Source organism: Mus musculus, chromosome 2 (genome assembly GCF_000001635.26).
Source record: "Mus musculus strain C57BL/6J chromosome 2, GRCm38.p6 C57BL/6J".
Lineage (NCBI taxonomy): Eukaryota > Metazoa > Chordata > Mammalia > Rodentia > Muridae > Mus > Mus musculus.
Window position 1 is genome coordinate 17,585,784 of NC_000068.7, and position 15,684 is coordinate 17,601,467.

Consider the following 15,684-nt stretch of genomic DNA (forward strand, 5'->3'; position numbering starts at 1 on the left):
TAAATTACATATACTCCATTAAAGAACACGGTGAGGCCCAACTCCTATTGCTTCCAATAGGATTGCAAACAGCTGAGCTGGTCCTCTCAACAGCTAAGTGAGGAAGCTACTAACATTTCATCTTCATTTTGAGTCGTATCTTTCAAAGTGGCGCCCGCTAAAGCTTAGGGTCTCAACTCTGGATGTGTCAGAAGAAGGAAAAGTGGGAATTACAAGGGCGCAGGAGTCTGTCCCTGCCTGGCCGTAGGTGCACAGCCTCATTTTGTTCTGTGGAAAGAGATAGGTGTCCACTGAATAACTATTAAACAAAAATCATTTCCCTGGCAATAAAAAAAAGTCTATAGACTCCTGACCCAGAGAACTGACAACATTTGAGCTTTCTCTTTCTCAAAGCGAGTGCGGACCACCCAGGCTAGAAAGATAGACATTTCCTATTTCACAGTATTAAAAAAGTAAGCTCACAGAACTCCCTCTGTGAGGAGTATGTCATCTGGCTGGAGGTCATTACGATTTCTCCAAGTTACACAATTGGCTTCCAACTTTTCTTTAAAAGTTATATCTGTGGAAATCAAGGCTCAATTTCTTTTTAACTTATTTTTATCTCATCAATCATGTGTGTGCACATGCATGTGCATGTGCGCATGCGTGTGTGTGTGTGTGTGTGTGTGTGTGTGTGTGTGTGTGTGTGTGTGTGTGTTTGCATGCTCATGGAAGTCAAAGGATAACCTGGAGCACTTGGTTTTCTCCTTCAATAGAGAAGGTGGGTCCCAGGCACTGAACTCAGGTCCTCTGGCTAGGTAGCAAGTGCCTTTGCCCACTGAGCCATCTCTTAGCAAGCCAGGGCTCACTTTCTTACCATAAAGAGAAGAAAGGATATTATGTTGATCCCCAAGAGCTATAAAAGCCAGATGCCCCACAAGGGAATCATTATTATTATTATCATTATCTACTTCCTGTCCTTGTCAAAACCAGCGGCAGGTTTACAAGCACTACTGACGCAATGATTTTGAAGCAGTTCACCTTGTGATTTCTGATGAAAGAGGAGCAAGTGATGATAAATCGGCTTTCCCTTCTCTCTACCACCTGATCACCAGGTTCCAGGGCAATCCACATCTACCACCATCTGTGGCTGGCCAAGTGGATGTCCCCCAGACTTATGCAAGTTGGTGAATGCCTGTTAGCCACTGTTTTGCACAGTCTCTGGATGCTATTTCCTAAAGTGCTTGCTTGTCTTCTACCATTTAATCTCACTTGCTCATGATAAGTTGGCACCTATAGAGCCCATAGATGCTTGAAGGCAGGGAGTGGTAATTGAAACACTGGCAGCATCAGCAGCATCAGCATCCTCCACAAAACAGTGGGAATGGAAGAAAAGAGTGAACAGGTAAAGATATGATGGCACATACCCATAAATAACTGCCTAAATGGGACTGTGATTAATTTTGTTGTTCCCTTTATTTTTTTCTCACTTGATAAGTCAGCTAATGAAGGATACTGCAAAGAATTCTAAACAATTTCAAAGTTTGAAGACTCTAAGCTGTGTCTATATAACCCATGTAACATCACAATTTACCAAACTAAGTATACAAAAAAATTAATCGTTGGTTCCTCCCAAACCAGTGAGCTGCTCAAAATTGCAGAGATCAAGACCCTAAGGAAATGTCTGTTGCAGAATCAGATCATTTAGTAAGTTAAAATTAGATTTTAAAATGCCATTACTAAGTAATATAATTAATGAAAATACCACTCCACAGTTTTCCAAAAGTGGTTAGCAGAAATGTAACTAACTTCTCAGACGAAGTACCAACGGCCTCTTCCCACCTCTACTGCACACACAGTTCCTCCTTTACTTGCACTGCACATCCTTCGTACAGCAATGCCTTGTTTACACCCAATCTCTAGGCTTTTTCACAGCAACAGGACTTGGGTACTGGTTATGACATTAGGAGCACACAGATCCAGGTTTAGTTCTAAGCTTGGCCCCTTATTAGGCAAGATGGAAGGTCAAGTTGTTTAAATCATCGATGTTTCACTCAAATAAGAAAATCAACAAATGCCTGTCTCCAAGAGCCAATTGAGAGGTAACAAAAGATTTGCCTTTAATACTTAGAAAGCAGCAAGGATGGAGTTGATGAAGTCATGACTTTAGATCCCTAACACCCTTCCCAACTCCTTGTACATAGCAGTCAATGGGTTTGTGTTGTTTGAATGGAGGTGAATTTCCCACATTGCCTGCTTGGTGCCATACTGCCCATTCTTTCTTTGAGCAAAGTCTTACAGAGAATCTGATGCCTTCAGCTGGTTACTGTCTGGGATCCCATAGAACTTTGTGCATATCTCTGTGAGCATATATGTGTGCATATGTGTGCATATATGTGAGCAATATGTGTGCATATGTGTGCATATCTCTGTGTCCCACCCACCTGAAATCATCTATTCATGTGGTTTCCAAAGTCAGCAGCTTGCTACATGGGAAAGGATGAAATTAGCCTTTCACAAAGTCACAAGCTCCTTTTCTGATGGCATTTTCAAAGCCATGCATATGGTAGGCAACTATTGAGTACTGGCTCTTCAGCTGAGTGAAGATTCCCAGAAATGATCACCATGCCCAGAAGGAGTTGTATCCTTATAAAAGACAGTCAATGTTGCTACAACATCCTCCTAACCTTGAAGGCTCAATTCACACACAGACATGAAGCTCTGTTCCATCTAGTCTATACAGATCCCTCTTTCAGAGTCTATATTGTCAATTAAGTTTAGGCATTCCATATGTGTGCTGGTCCTCTGTCCTCACATTCTCTGTAGGCTCAGTAAGAAGGATGTTAACTAACTAGAAGCTATTTTCTGCAGTACTGGGGTGTGCAACAAGCAAGAAACAAGCAATCAATTGCCAGAGTGATTTATATTTTCTTATATGTTTAAACTGATTCTCAATAATTGTCTGATGACCCCTGACTTGGAAATAAGAAAAGCATAGTAATATGCTTAGGCTGAACCTAAGTCCTAATAACTGTAGGATATAAAGCAGGGATGTCTTTACCAATATAAAACCAGTGCCCAGTTTTGACATTAATGGCTTAGCACACCAGGCATTGCACACAAATAATACATTGACTCCCAACCAATTTTTATGACATTAACCAACAATTAATTCTACTTTGTGCTCTATTCCTGCCTTCGAGTGGACTGAGAAATGGTTCCAAGTTCCACAGAAAGATATTGAAGGCAATCCCAAGCTCCCATCATAAGTAGACAAACCACAACAGAGTGATCTCACCCTAGGCCGCTGTCAACTCTTGTACAGAACTCCAGACTCACGTTTTCAAAGATGATTAAGTACCCCTTTTCTTCACAAGTTCTCCTCCCTTTCCCCTTTTTATATCAAGGCCTCTCCAGAACATCACAACCCTTCACAAACTTAATTTTTAAAAAAAAATCAAAATGCTTTTATCCTCTACCTCGAATGACACTTGTGACCCGCTCTGAGAGGTATCAGGTCAGACTGTCTTGTTTCAGAGAAGCACAAAGAACCCAAGTAGCTGGTCCATGGCCCTTCCTTCCTACTTCTCTCCTTTCTCTTTCTCCCTCCCTTCTTGGTGCAATTTTCGCTACAGTAACACTGACTAATAATCTGCCAAGAAGTTGCTCGGCACTCTCCTCTACTGTGTCAGCCAAAGTAAAATCTTCCTGTGCTTCCTGTGTCCTGTGATTTGCATTGAGATTGGGTGTCCCTATATAAAACCCTGCAACTCAGAACCCTAGCTGTAGTCCAAGTGCTTCAATATAATGAAAGCAAATTGGCATCTTAACTGATTGACTGGGAACCAATAGTGGTGCTTTAATCTTTATCTGTGCTGTTAGTATGACATATGAAGGAATATGGATAAAGTGACCCAAAAAAGGCACAGCTAGACACTAGTGTGAGGTCCACAGAGTGTGAGTCGCACATGCAAAGCAGTCTGATCCATGCCTTGTGTTTCCCACACACACGTATGCAGTATGGAGACACTACTTACAAAATGGTTTTAAACATTTAGGAACAAGTAAATCAATATTGTTGGGAAACATTGACTCTGACCAGAAGTCATTTACTTGCCCTAGTCCTGTGTAAATAGCAAAACTGAGACTATTGTGGTAATCCAAGAGTGGGAGCAGTACTTTCACCCAGGGTGCCCACACTTCCTGCTGTCAGTCTTCGTGCTGGCTGGTGGCTGCCATGGACAATACAAGGCCAACATTCTCAGAAGAATGGCTTAAGAGTCCTCTTTAATACTGGCATCATAAATCGAGCCTCCTGCACTTAAGTTACCTGGCTCTGCAGTTCACTTTGCTGCTTCAGGCGAAGGTTTTCAGGTGTATCCGCCACTGTGGTGAAGGACTGCTTTGGGTAGTGTCTGCAAAGAAACATTTTTTTTTGAAAATCATGATTAGAACAACTTTCTATAAACATCTAGTAAGTATCTTTTAGGTTTTTTTGCTTGGCTGTCCCTTTATTTTGAAATGTCCTTTTTCTGAGTTCCCATGTCCCACCCAGTCCAGGCTCCTATCCTCCTAAGCCCCTGTGTCCAACCCTCTCCAGAGTTCTTATTCCATGCTCTGGCCAAGGGGATCACTCAGTCCTTGGATTTACCCTTCTTGTTCCCATCTCCCATGGAACTGCTATTCCTCTTGCCTGGAACATCTTTCCACTTCTCACTCTACTTCCTTTGATAACCATGGTTATCTTCTGGTCTTGCTTAAATGTCACGCTCTCTGGGAAGTATTCTTGGCCTCCAAGATGGGATAGAGATAGGCTCTGGATGCATTTTCCTCCCCTTGTTATACTGCTTCATACCCTCATTCATAGCTTCTGACTAGCCTCTTCATGACCCTTCTTAAGAAAGTTCTGTGGCAGTAAGAACTTACAGTTCTGTCCCTTGTCAAAGTATACTCTTGGTACTATCTCCAGTCCTACTGGTACTTAGCTTACAACATAAGTTCTGTAAATACTTGCATGGAAAACGGATGAAGAGAAAGAAAATGGATAATGATACAGAGATACAATCAGGTAGAATAACTTCTCATGTTCTCCAGCACTGTAAGGTGACTATGATTGACACTGGTTAATTTGATATTTCAAATTAACTAGAAACAGCCTTGGGCTGTTCCCAACACAAACAAAAATGGTATATTTGTGTGGCATTACAGATATGCCAATGACCCTGAACTGAGTGCTATACATTGTACACGTGTATGAAAATGTTATTTATACCCGTAAACATGGATAATTATTACATGTCAATTAAAGATAAACATAATAAATAATCCAGACAGAAGAAATGGAAGAATGAAGAGAAGATACCCATAGCCTAAGAGATGAAGATGGGCCATATCATATGGGCAGGTTTGACCTGCCACATGATATAGTTATACATTGTTACACTTGGGCAAAGATGCAACTTGCCTTTCAGTATGACCTTCAGATGGGGGAATGGCATGTCTTCCCTCTGTGTAGATAAACAAACACTAACTCATGGATGTGGTCCTCCCCACTCATGGTGTGAACACCCAGCCAAAATATACAGGACAAATCTAGCTGATGTGACTCCATCAGCAAAAAGCCCATAAAGCGCAGACCTACCTTCAAAGAATGCATTCCTTTTTTCCCACTCCCTGGCCCCTCCTTTATTGATGTTCACCTGTGTAGCTTTCTGTGGTTTCTCTTACTCCTTCAAAGACTCATGGTTTTAAACTCTCTTGCAGAAGGTTATTTTTACACTCCTTTCTCTGGCGTCCAGAGAGAACATTGATGGAGAAATCCTTTTTTAGAACAAATAAACTCTCTAAAACCTATTCAGTATGCATTGGCACTTATGAAATAAATATTAGGAAGATGTATATTCATGCCTTATCTGTCTCAAATCCTCCAACAATTTATCATCCCACGGGATCAGTGTTCCAGGGAACTGAGGTTACCCGCATAACTATTAGAATCATTTTAACTAGTTTTTGTTGACAGTCTTCAAAAACCTTTACATTTTTCTTGTCTTCTCTGAGCGCATACAAACCCAATTTACATTATTTGTGACAGCTTGGAGCTGTGTTGATGTGGGATCATGATAGAAGAGTCACTCTTTCAAGTTTCCAAGGATGGGTGACCTAAATGGCTCAGGTTCATTGTGCTTTTCCTGAACTGATGTTGTCAAGAGATCATTTCTCATCTTTTCTTCTTCTCACTCAGACTAAGAAAGTACACAGTAAAGTGGCTAACCAGCATATTCACTGACTCTAGTAAGTATCTGCAGTAGATATAGTGTCTTCCTCTCCTGCTGAAGTCAAAGACTCCCCGGGTACCAGGCCCTTCTAAGGACAACTTTGGCACTATGCCCCAGACAATAGACAGGTGGAGATAGACAGACAGCTCCACTGAGCTATGGATTGAAACTTGAACTTCACTAGACTTTAAATGTAGAAACTGTAGATTGCCATACTTGAGGATTGTAAAAAATAATTTAGCAAGAATTTTCCCAAAATGTATTCTATGATACTACATAAAGTTTCAGAGATATCTGTGGGGTTCTGCTATGTTTCATTTTTTTAAAAAAATCTATTATACTATCTGTTTTTAAAACTGCTATCAAAATGCACTCTGGCATGTGCCATGAAACTTTTAGCCCACTCACCCCCAGCTACATCCGCTTGCAGGTGAACTCATTTGGGGTGGGAAGGCATTTTTTTTTTATGAAGCCACTCTTCATCTGCCAACTCGCTCGAGTGAAAAATCTCATGAGCTTTCCAAAACCATGCTAATGTTGATACAAACTGCCTTACATACTCGAGGGGTCCTATTGGAAAAATATAAATGATTTCTACTGGGTTCCTCACTGGCCACAAAGACTTCTAATTCTGAAGTCTCATTTCACAGAAATCACCTCTTCTTACCATTGGACTGTATGATGAGAAGCTGTAATGGACTTTAACTTTGAAATATATGCATAATAAAGAAACACCACTTTGTTTCTTGTTTCACTTGTTTGATCTTAGCAGCACATATGAAGTCCTATTTAGAAAGAGGGTTCAAACACAACTGAAAATGTGGTTTTTTGTTTTTTTTTTTTTTAGAAGGCACAGTTTGCTAACCTGATTATAAAACAGCAGACTTACTGACAGGTTGTGCAAAGTTACAGTTATATTTACAACTATAAAAAGATGCCAAGACATCACACTTTCCAATATCCTTTTCAATCCTGCCTTTCAGTGATTTTTTTTTTGTAGTAGGGTAACCCATATATAACTTTCTGTAACAACTGTGACAAAATGAAATTATCTAAAATCTCAACATGGAGAGAAAAGCCCAGTTTGTTTATTTATTTCCTTATTTATTTGTGTGTGCATCCATATATTTATGTATGTGGTGAGCATATGTGTGTTTATGCATGTGCAGAAGTGTGCATGTGTGTGTGAAGGACAGAGGGTAACCTCAGGTGTCTACCTTGTTTTTTGATTCAGGGTCTCTCATTGTTCTGAGTCTCATGAATTAGGATAGGCTGGCTGGCCAGTGAGCTCAGGAATCCTCTCTCCTATGTATGGAGCATTAGAATTAGCATCCCAAACAAGCACATCTAGCTTCTTTTAAACATGGGCCCTGGGTATTCTCAGGTCCTTACACTTGTGCAGCAAGTATTTTACTATCTAAGTTATCTCTCCAGTCCTCTTGTTTAGTCTTATAACCAAACTAATAAATATGGAGGGAAAGAAAGTATGCATGTGAGAAATTATATCACAGGTCATGAGTAATAACACAAATGAAAATCTGTGGATTTGACAAGTCAAGTAATAGAGCTAGCAAAATGTAAGAGTTTATGGTCTTCACATAATGTCTGTCAAGAAAAAGAAGACCTCATGAGTTGGAAGCATAAGACTCAGAAGAAATAAGTGTAATTAGAGAGGTGGCAGCACTGGCGTGCATTGTGTAAAGTAGTGTTTACAAAGTAAGTGAAGCCCCATTAATTCACCACCTGAATAGATCTGGAAATGCTGTCAAACGCTGGGTTTCTCAAGGTCATATCCAAATGGTGACACTCATCTGAATTAACCTGACAAACTTCTCTGAAGCTGGAGTCTCATCTCCCTGCCACCCACCATCCAGGTCCACTCCAAAAGAAAAGAGAGCCAGGCATGAAATAAGCTGGGAGCCTGGCGGTGCTTGATGAGAGTCCAGGAAAGAGAAATGAAGCTTTCCAAAGACAAGTGCTGGCGGTATCACAGATTTTTTTCCTCGCTCCTTCCATTAGTGTATTTAAATGGTTATGAAAAAGTCTCCCCCAAATTAATGTCTTTTAGGGATAATAAAATTTATTTATGAGGCTATTATAAGAAGAAAGCTTTTGATCTCTGCAATATTGGAAGTGAAAACATGGAATAAAGGGTATAGGGGATGTGAAATGAATGCTCCAAGAAAATCAAGAACCAACTTTTTCAAGTATGAAAAATGAGAAGCATGGCAAGTGATCCCAAGGCTGCAATAGTGGCACCTATGTCTTAGAGGCAACCAATATCAGTCTAATTGGATTTGAGGTCTGCTCAAAGAAAAGGGAATTTGTGTCTCATACTGCAAATGTAGTTTACCCTATAACTGGTAAGGTCATGAAGCCTAGAGAAGGACCTACCAATGCCGCTTTCCTCGATCAATATAATTTCAAACTATAGTATAACTAACATCTTCACCCATAGATTTGTTCTGGCCACAAATGGAGACCATTACAGAACTCTATAACTGGTTAAAATGAAGAGGACAGCTGACTGTGTGGAGCCTAGCCCCAGCTGATACAACTACAACATAACCCCTATACCTGAGGCTCAAGGAACATCATCAAAGAGAGAAGTGAAAGACTGTGAAGACCAGAGGAGCAGCAATCATGCAAAACAGTTCAGATAATGTCAGGATTTGAATCATAGCGAGTTTACAACTGCATGTCTGCTGTCAACAATCTACCTAGCACTCTGTTCTTTCTGCTCTCCCACAGAGGGAATTCACTTCTGTGTGTCATTGCTTTAGTCTATATAGAAGGGATGTATTCCTGCCCACCTCGTGGGGTTGCTGCTAGAATCACATAGCAAAGATTTAGAAATTGAAATGTACTGTGAATGTAAGACAGTGGTTACCTATTTAGAGTTATAAATCTAAGATCCTCTGTTTGTATTTAAGGTTAAACCTGTGCTTTAATGTGATGCTTCTCAACCACCATCCCCAGAGGACAAGTTAACAACACACAGCATCCGGAGGCATTTGGGGTGTCCCACTGGAGAAGTACACCATCAGCATCTAGCGGGTAGAAGTCAAGAATATTGCAAAGCATTCTATAGAATTCTGGGCAGCCCCACCTGCCAAAACAGAACATACCCTGTCAGAAATACCAACATTCTGAAGTTTAGAAACCTTATTTTATATATCCAGATCCTCAGTAAGAGACCTAGGCACAGAGTATCTACTGAGATTCCTGCTTCACAATATTTGATCCCTGGATCAATAAGACTTTCATCACTGACAAACACTGGTGAGTTTAAAAGGAAAAACGACTTGTTTGACTCATAGGTTCAGAAGTCTCAGTTTATCAAGACATGGAGACATGGCAGAGCTGAGCAGGTGACATCATCATGTCAAAGAAGCATGAAGAGAATGCCTGTCTCATAGACTTCATTCTTTTTAACTCTTATTTCATCTGAAACTCCAGCCTACTGGTTGGTGCTACTCACATTCAGAAAAAATTTGTCCCCATCCTTAGTTGGTCCTCTCTGAAAACATTATGACCATACTTAGTAGTTAGCTTTACTCATAGGACTTTATCAAATCAATCGAGTTGGGCTTCAAGAAGAACCATCTCAGTGTGTGCTGCCATAACTCATTCTTGAAGAACTAAGTGCCTCTGGTGTGACCCTTCAAAGAGACCTTAAAAGCTCCCAGCTTATTTCTCTGGGGTATTTCCTATGTCTTTTTCCCTTTGATGGCTGTGAGTGTTACATGTTTAAAGACGATAGTTTTAAAAAAAAATGTAACTATGTATGCTGGGAAACCTCCTAGAGAACGATGAGACCAGGGAATGATCTAGGGACTGCGGATACAGACTTTATGCCTGGCAAGATACTCTTCATGAAATAGGGAGTGTCTTAACAAATTTTCAAATAATATCTACTTTTTTAAAACAAACATACAAGTTTAAATCTTAAGAACATTTTTAAAAGCAAAAGTTATTATCTTGTATTACTAAGTTGGCCTCTCAGTTCTGTATTTCTTAGTTATGGGGGTAACCTCAGCACTAGACCATCTTTCATACACTGAGTGACTCTACTGAATGAGTAATTTTATCTAAGGAACAAAATCACAACTGTTCCTAAATGTCAAGGGATGGTAGGGTTTACATGTAATTTGGATATTTACCTTAAATCTGAGTAATTCTACCTCATAGCAATAATTCCTATCACTCAAAATTACCTTTAAAGATAGGAAATCCATTTATATTTTCTAAGTATTTGTTTGTTTGTTTGTTTGTTTGTTTGTTTGTTTGAGTGCTCTATCTGCATGTCTGCCTGCATGACAGAAAAGGTTATCATCCCATTATAAATGGTTATGAGCTACCATATGGTTGCTGGGACTTGAACTCAGGACCTCTAGAAAAGCAGCCAATGTCCTTAACCATTGAGCCATCTCCACATCCTCCTAACCCATTTTTAAATGAACAAACTAAGAAGTGATTACTACTATTGGGTCACTTATAATGTCTCTACTTACAAAAGAGACACTACAGAAAGAAAGAAAAAATTACAGAAAGACAATGCTAAAGAGCAACTGTGCAAGTAAGAATAATAAATAAACACAGTGTGCCCACATAAGTGCACAGACACACAGTGTGTCCACCTATACACAGAAGCATACAGTATGCTCACATGTACCAGAGACACAGTGTGCCCACATGCACACACAGGCACACAGTGTGTGGAACAAGAACAATGTCAACCATCTGAGAATTTCTGAAGACAAATCTAAAGTACTAGACAAATTGACAGTATGAAAATTATAGTATTCTAAGGTTCTTCATAAGAAAATTTGGAATATTATTAAGTTTTACATTTTTCTTAAATATGTGTGATAAAACTTGACAGGTAGCCATAAAAAATGGAATTATCCTATAAAAATTCAAATATCATGAAAGTGAAAAGAACAAAAATAAAAATTTTAAAGCACCAAAAGTCTTATTCATTTCAATTAAAAAAAAAAAAAACAAGAAATAAGGACTGAGGAAAAGCTGAATAAACAAGACAGATAGAAATTTAGCAGTTGAGAAAAATAATTCTGTAATCATAAAAACTTAATTGGGAAATACCACATAAAGGCCTATTACTGTCATAATTTTCATTCTACTATAAAACAGCTATACTAATATAAAACAAAATTATTTGTAACAGTAAAAGTGTTATTGTGCAGGTACTGGTGATAAAGGCTGAAATCACTACTAGAAGTGCATCTTAACTATAAATAAGCTTAGAATCAGCCTCAACCATGTTTAAATATCCATCAACATATATATGAAAATAGAAGAATGTAAAATTAATAAGGCAAGGGAATTGACATATCCACCAACAGAAATATTTCAACATAGTTCACCCTATTATTACTAAGTAAAGCAAGCAGACACAAACATGAATAAAGATATCCAACGTGTGAAATACAGAACTCATCATCAATCCCTGGCATGTAGCATTCAAAATATGAACCTGCATGGACTCAGGGCAGGCCATCTGCTTAGCATAGGAGAAACTCTGAGTTTGAACCCCAGCATCACAAAAGGAAAGGGTCTATGCAAACCTAACATATCATCTCACTTGCCAATCAAAAAGGGTGTCTGGCTTATCAGAGCAGGAGTGACTATCCAATATGTAACAGTAGACATTGTCCTGCTTCCAACAGATCCTGTGGTTGTGGTTTGCATGGTACCAGTGTGCCCTGTGGGTTGGAAGAACAGATGAAAGGAGCACTAGTCTCTCTGTCACGATGCTGGCTTCTCACGGGATTCTGTCTGAATGTGCCTTGCTCAGGATGTCTGTGTTCACACCTAGAATGGTGTGAACCTAGAACAAAGCATAGAAGAAAGAGGCGGGGAGGGGAGGGGGGTGTTTACAGAGATCAAGAAAGAGAAGAAAGTTGAGACAGAGAGGGACCAAGAATCCCATGCTGACCCTGAAAAGAGCAGCTGACACTCTGTCACTGCATCACGAAACCAGAGCCTCCACTAACTAGCAAAGGAAACAGCTGGAGTCAAGACTGCAGAGGACAGAAAGCACCTGCAGAGCCATGGCGGCTGACCAGAAACTGTGCATCCCCATGAAGGGGTGGGAGGCCCAGGATGTGAGAGAGATGAAGCAACTGCAGGCAGAAATATGAACCCATGAATTTATGTCTATGGGGTACTGGGTTCTCCAGAAAGAAAAAAATGCTAACAGATTTGTTTAAGGAAGACCTCATCTGATGCCTAGAAGAGCTGAATGCAAGCCAGCTCCAGGATGCTGCAGCTGGAACAAGAGACATCTCGGAGTGTGCAAAAGCTTTGTCTGCTGCCTCTGAGCAGAATGATCACCTACCATGCTGTCCCCCACCACAAGCCCAACTTTAGAAGTCTGAACCCTCAAAGGCAAGCCTGTGTCTTCCTCCACTTGTCCTCTGAGGTCAGAGCATATTTGCATGCACGTCTATCTGCACTGTCTTTCCTTCTCCAGGATGGATGAGCACATTCCGTGCACCCAAAGACTTTGTTGATCTGAGAACTGTAAAGAAAAATGTCATTATTTGAGAGACTGAGAAAACTCGGAGGGTTTTACTCCTAAAATCAAATTGTTTCTAGGATGGACTAAGGAGATGGCTCTGCAGATAAAATCCTTGCCTCTCAAGCATGAAGACCTGAGTTTGGATCCTCAGAACCTCCATGATTGCTATAATCTCAGTGCCATACACAGAATGAGGCAAAGAAGAGGGAAACCCCAGAAATTCCCAAGTCAGCTCTCCTGGTAGCACAGGTGACCAAAAGACTTTTGTTTTCTCAAACAATGTACAAGAGAACCAACTCCCAAATGTTATCTAAACTCCACATTACATGCCATGGCACAGTCAAACCCACATACTACACATACTCAATACATATATGGACACAACACATACACACTCAGACATATATGCACCTACTACACATATACTTACATGCATACACACTGACACTACACATAGACACAGGCACACCTACATTATGGATACAACCATGCATATACAAACCTATTTTAAAATTCTGGGGCTGGAGAAATGGGTCAACAATTAAGAGCAGCAACTGTTCTTGCAGAGTGTGTGGGTTGGATCCCCAGCATTCGTCTAACATCTCACAACCTTCATGAATTCTAGCTCCAGGGTATCCCACGTCATCTTCTGGTCCCCACAGGCACTGCCCTGACATGCCCAAACACACATCCACACATAATGAAAAATAAAAGTATCTTTTTTTAAGTTCTTGGGGAATTTTGTTAATGATTTGGAACAATCCTGTTGGATTTTCTTCTCGAAGTACGTATAACTGTATAAATAAAGTTCTCAGATTAAATGCATGCAAGGGTGCCATGGTGTGTATGTGGAGTTCAGAAGATTCTAGAGACAAATACAGCAAACATTCTTCAAGTTTCCACTAATGATCTATTTGAATAATGATGGAATAATCCCCAACTTGATAGATTCAGGCATTCAAAATAATATATGTGGTCAGTATGGGTATCTTCTGTCTAATACAGCCACTGAAGGAGAAATGTGCTGGTGGACAATTATCACTCTTTGACATCACTCAAAGGTATACAATTCTAACCGCAATGTTTGCCATGAACCTCAGTTTTAATGGATTTCTTCCCCGTGTCCTCCTATGCACTGATGAGCCGTCTATTTGTACATCTCCCTCCACAGCTGTATCTCATACTTAATTCTACCACTAATCGTCTTCCCCACAGCACCTCTATAAACAACTCACACAGAATGCCGCTGGTTACAAAACATCAATTTTATGATTTAAAAAAAAAAAAAGAATTAGAGCAAGCAAATGGGGAGTGCCTTTCAGAAAGGAGGCTTCTTAGAGCTGCTGGTAGATAACATGAAAGCGAAAAATGGATTATGATAATGGAGGCCTCATCCATGGAATACAAGCCCCAGCTGAAAGGAGGTAGAAAACACAAGCCCTCGCTCTCTGCTCTCCGGCTTGCTCCAAGGGTCAAACAACTTGCCACCTATTGATCTACTGGCTCAGCAGGACACCATTGTAACTCCCCTCGAGTATTCAGAAAGAAAGGTTTTATCAAAGGGATTACACAGCAAACCTGACCCACCACACTAGGAAATGCTTATCAGCTATTAGAACCTGTCACCAGATTTTGAATTATGACAGAAAAGGCAAAATATTAATATGTGTGACTATACATGCACACACACATGCACACATATACATGTGCATGGTTACACACACACAGCTCATATGTTGAAGAAAGAAATGAGCTTCTATTCCATACACTGTTGCTGATATTGATCATGGAACCATACAAACAAGAGGGTACAGGATATCAACCAAAAGATACTGCTGACTGCAGTCAAGACAAACACATGCAGATCTAGGACTTGGAGTCTAAGATATGACAGTAGCCTGAAAATATATTAAAACAAAGCTCATTAAAAAATAGAGACACACACAAAAATAAGCTCTCACATATATTCCTTTGTTACAGATAATTACAAATACAAATAAAAGCAAAAGAATGGAGGAAATCATCAGATAATTCTAAGAAAACACTGATGTAAAGCCAGAAATGTAATATAGTCAGCTACATCTTTTCCCTTAACATTTTACTGTCTCAGAGATAAATTCATGGCCAAAAGTTAGACAATCAATTGTGGAGGGAAACAATTAAAAATAACAAGAAGAGCACACTGCTGCCGTGGTCATTACTCAACTCATATACCACTGTCTACACTCAGGGCCAAGGCATTAACTCCAGAGTCCACAAAGGACCCAACACAGTGATCCAGGCAACTGCAGACAAATGGCCTGAACCACACATGAGTCTCTTTGTAATTCACAGGACCCATTTACTTGATAATTTGCAAGTGGCTTGTTTCCTCAGTTTTCAGGCTATAAAAGCAAATTTGAACAAATTAAAATCTACTTAACCATTGCCTCCACTACGGAATTAAAGAACTATCCTTGGGGAATGTAGGAGATTGTTCAATATGCTTCAATTTGTCAGCTTCTAATTTTGTGTATTAAATTTGTTTTAATGCACTTTCTCAGGGTAAGTAAACTGAGGGAAGGAAGGAGGGAATTAAAACAAAACCAGTATCTTTTGCATCATTATGCATTAAAGGAAATGAACTGATTACTATAGCATGGTTAACTACTGTGTCCCTGGCTGTCCTCTTTGTCTATTCCACACAATGCATTAAGCAAGCTATCTCCCTTCCTTAGATACTCAAGGCAGAGTCTAACCACAAAATACATCAGTTCTTCTAAATGCACTTGTTCCTGGTCATTGGTTATATGATTACACTAAAACTCAATAGGTCATTATGCTGTACCTGGGTTCAGTGCCCCAGAGAAAGAAGAAAAATGTCCAGCTTTAACCTTTTTCATCGCA

The 15,684-nt window shown here is 39.9% G+C and overlaps 1 protein-coding gene across 8 annotated transcripts in view; it reads right to left on the reverse strand.

The window, feature by feature from the left end:
- Positions 1–15,684, reverse strand: part of Nebl (nebulette) — a 392,277-nt gene that overhangs the window by 243,111 nt on the left and 133,482 nt on the right. For all 8 annotated transcript variants that reach the window (NR_156125.1, XR_003953725.1, XR_003953726.1 and 5 more), the window contains one exon: positions 4,310–4,394. Coding sequence is in view for 1 of the 8 variants with exons in the window: in NM_028757.3 (NP_083033.1) it covers positions 4,310–4,394 (85 nt within the window). In the remaining 7 variants the exon portion in view is untranslated. The remainder of the gene's footprint in view (positions 1–4,309; positions 4,395–15,684) is intronic.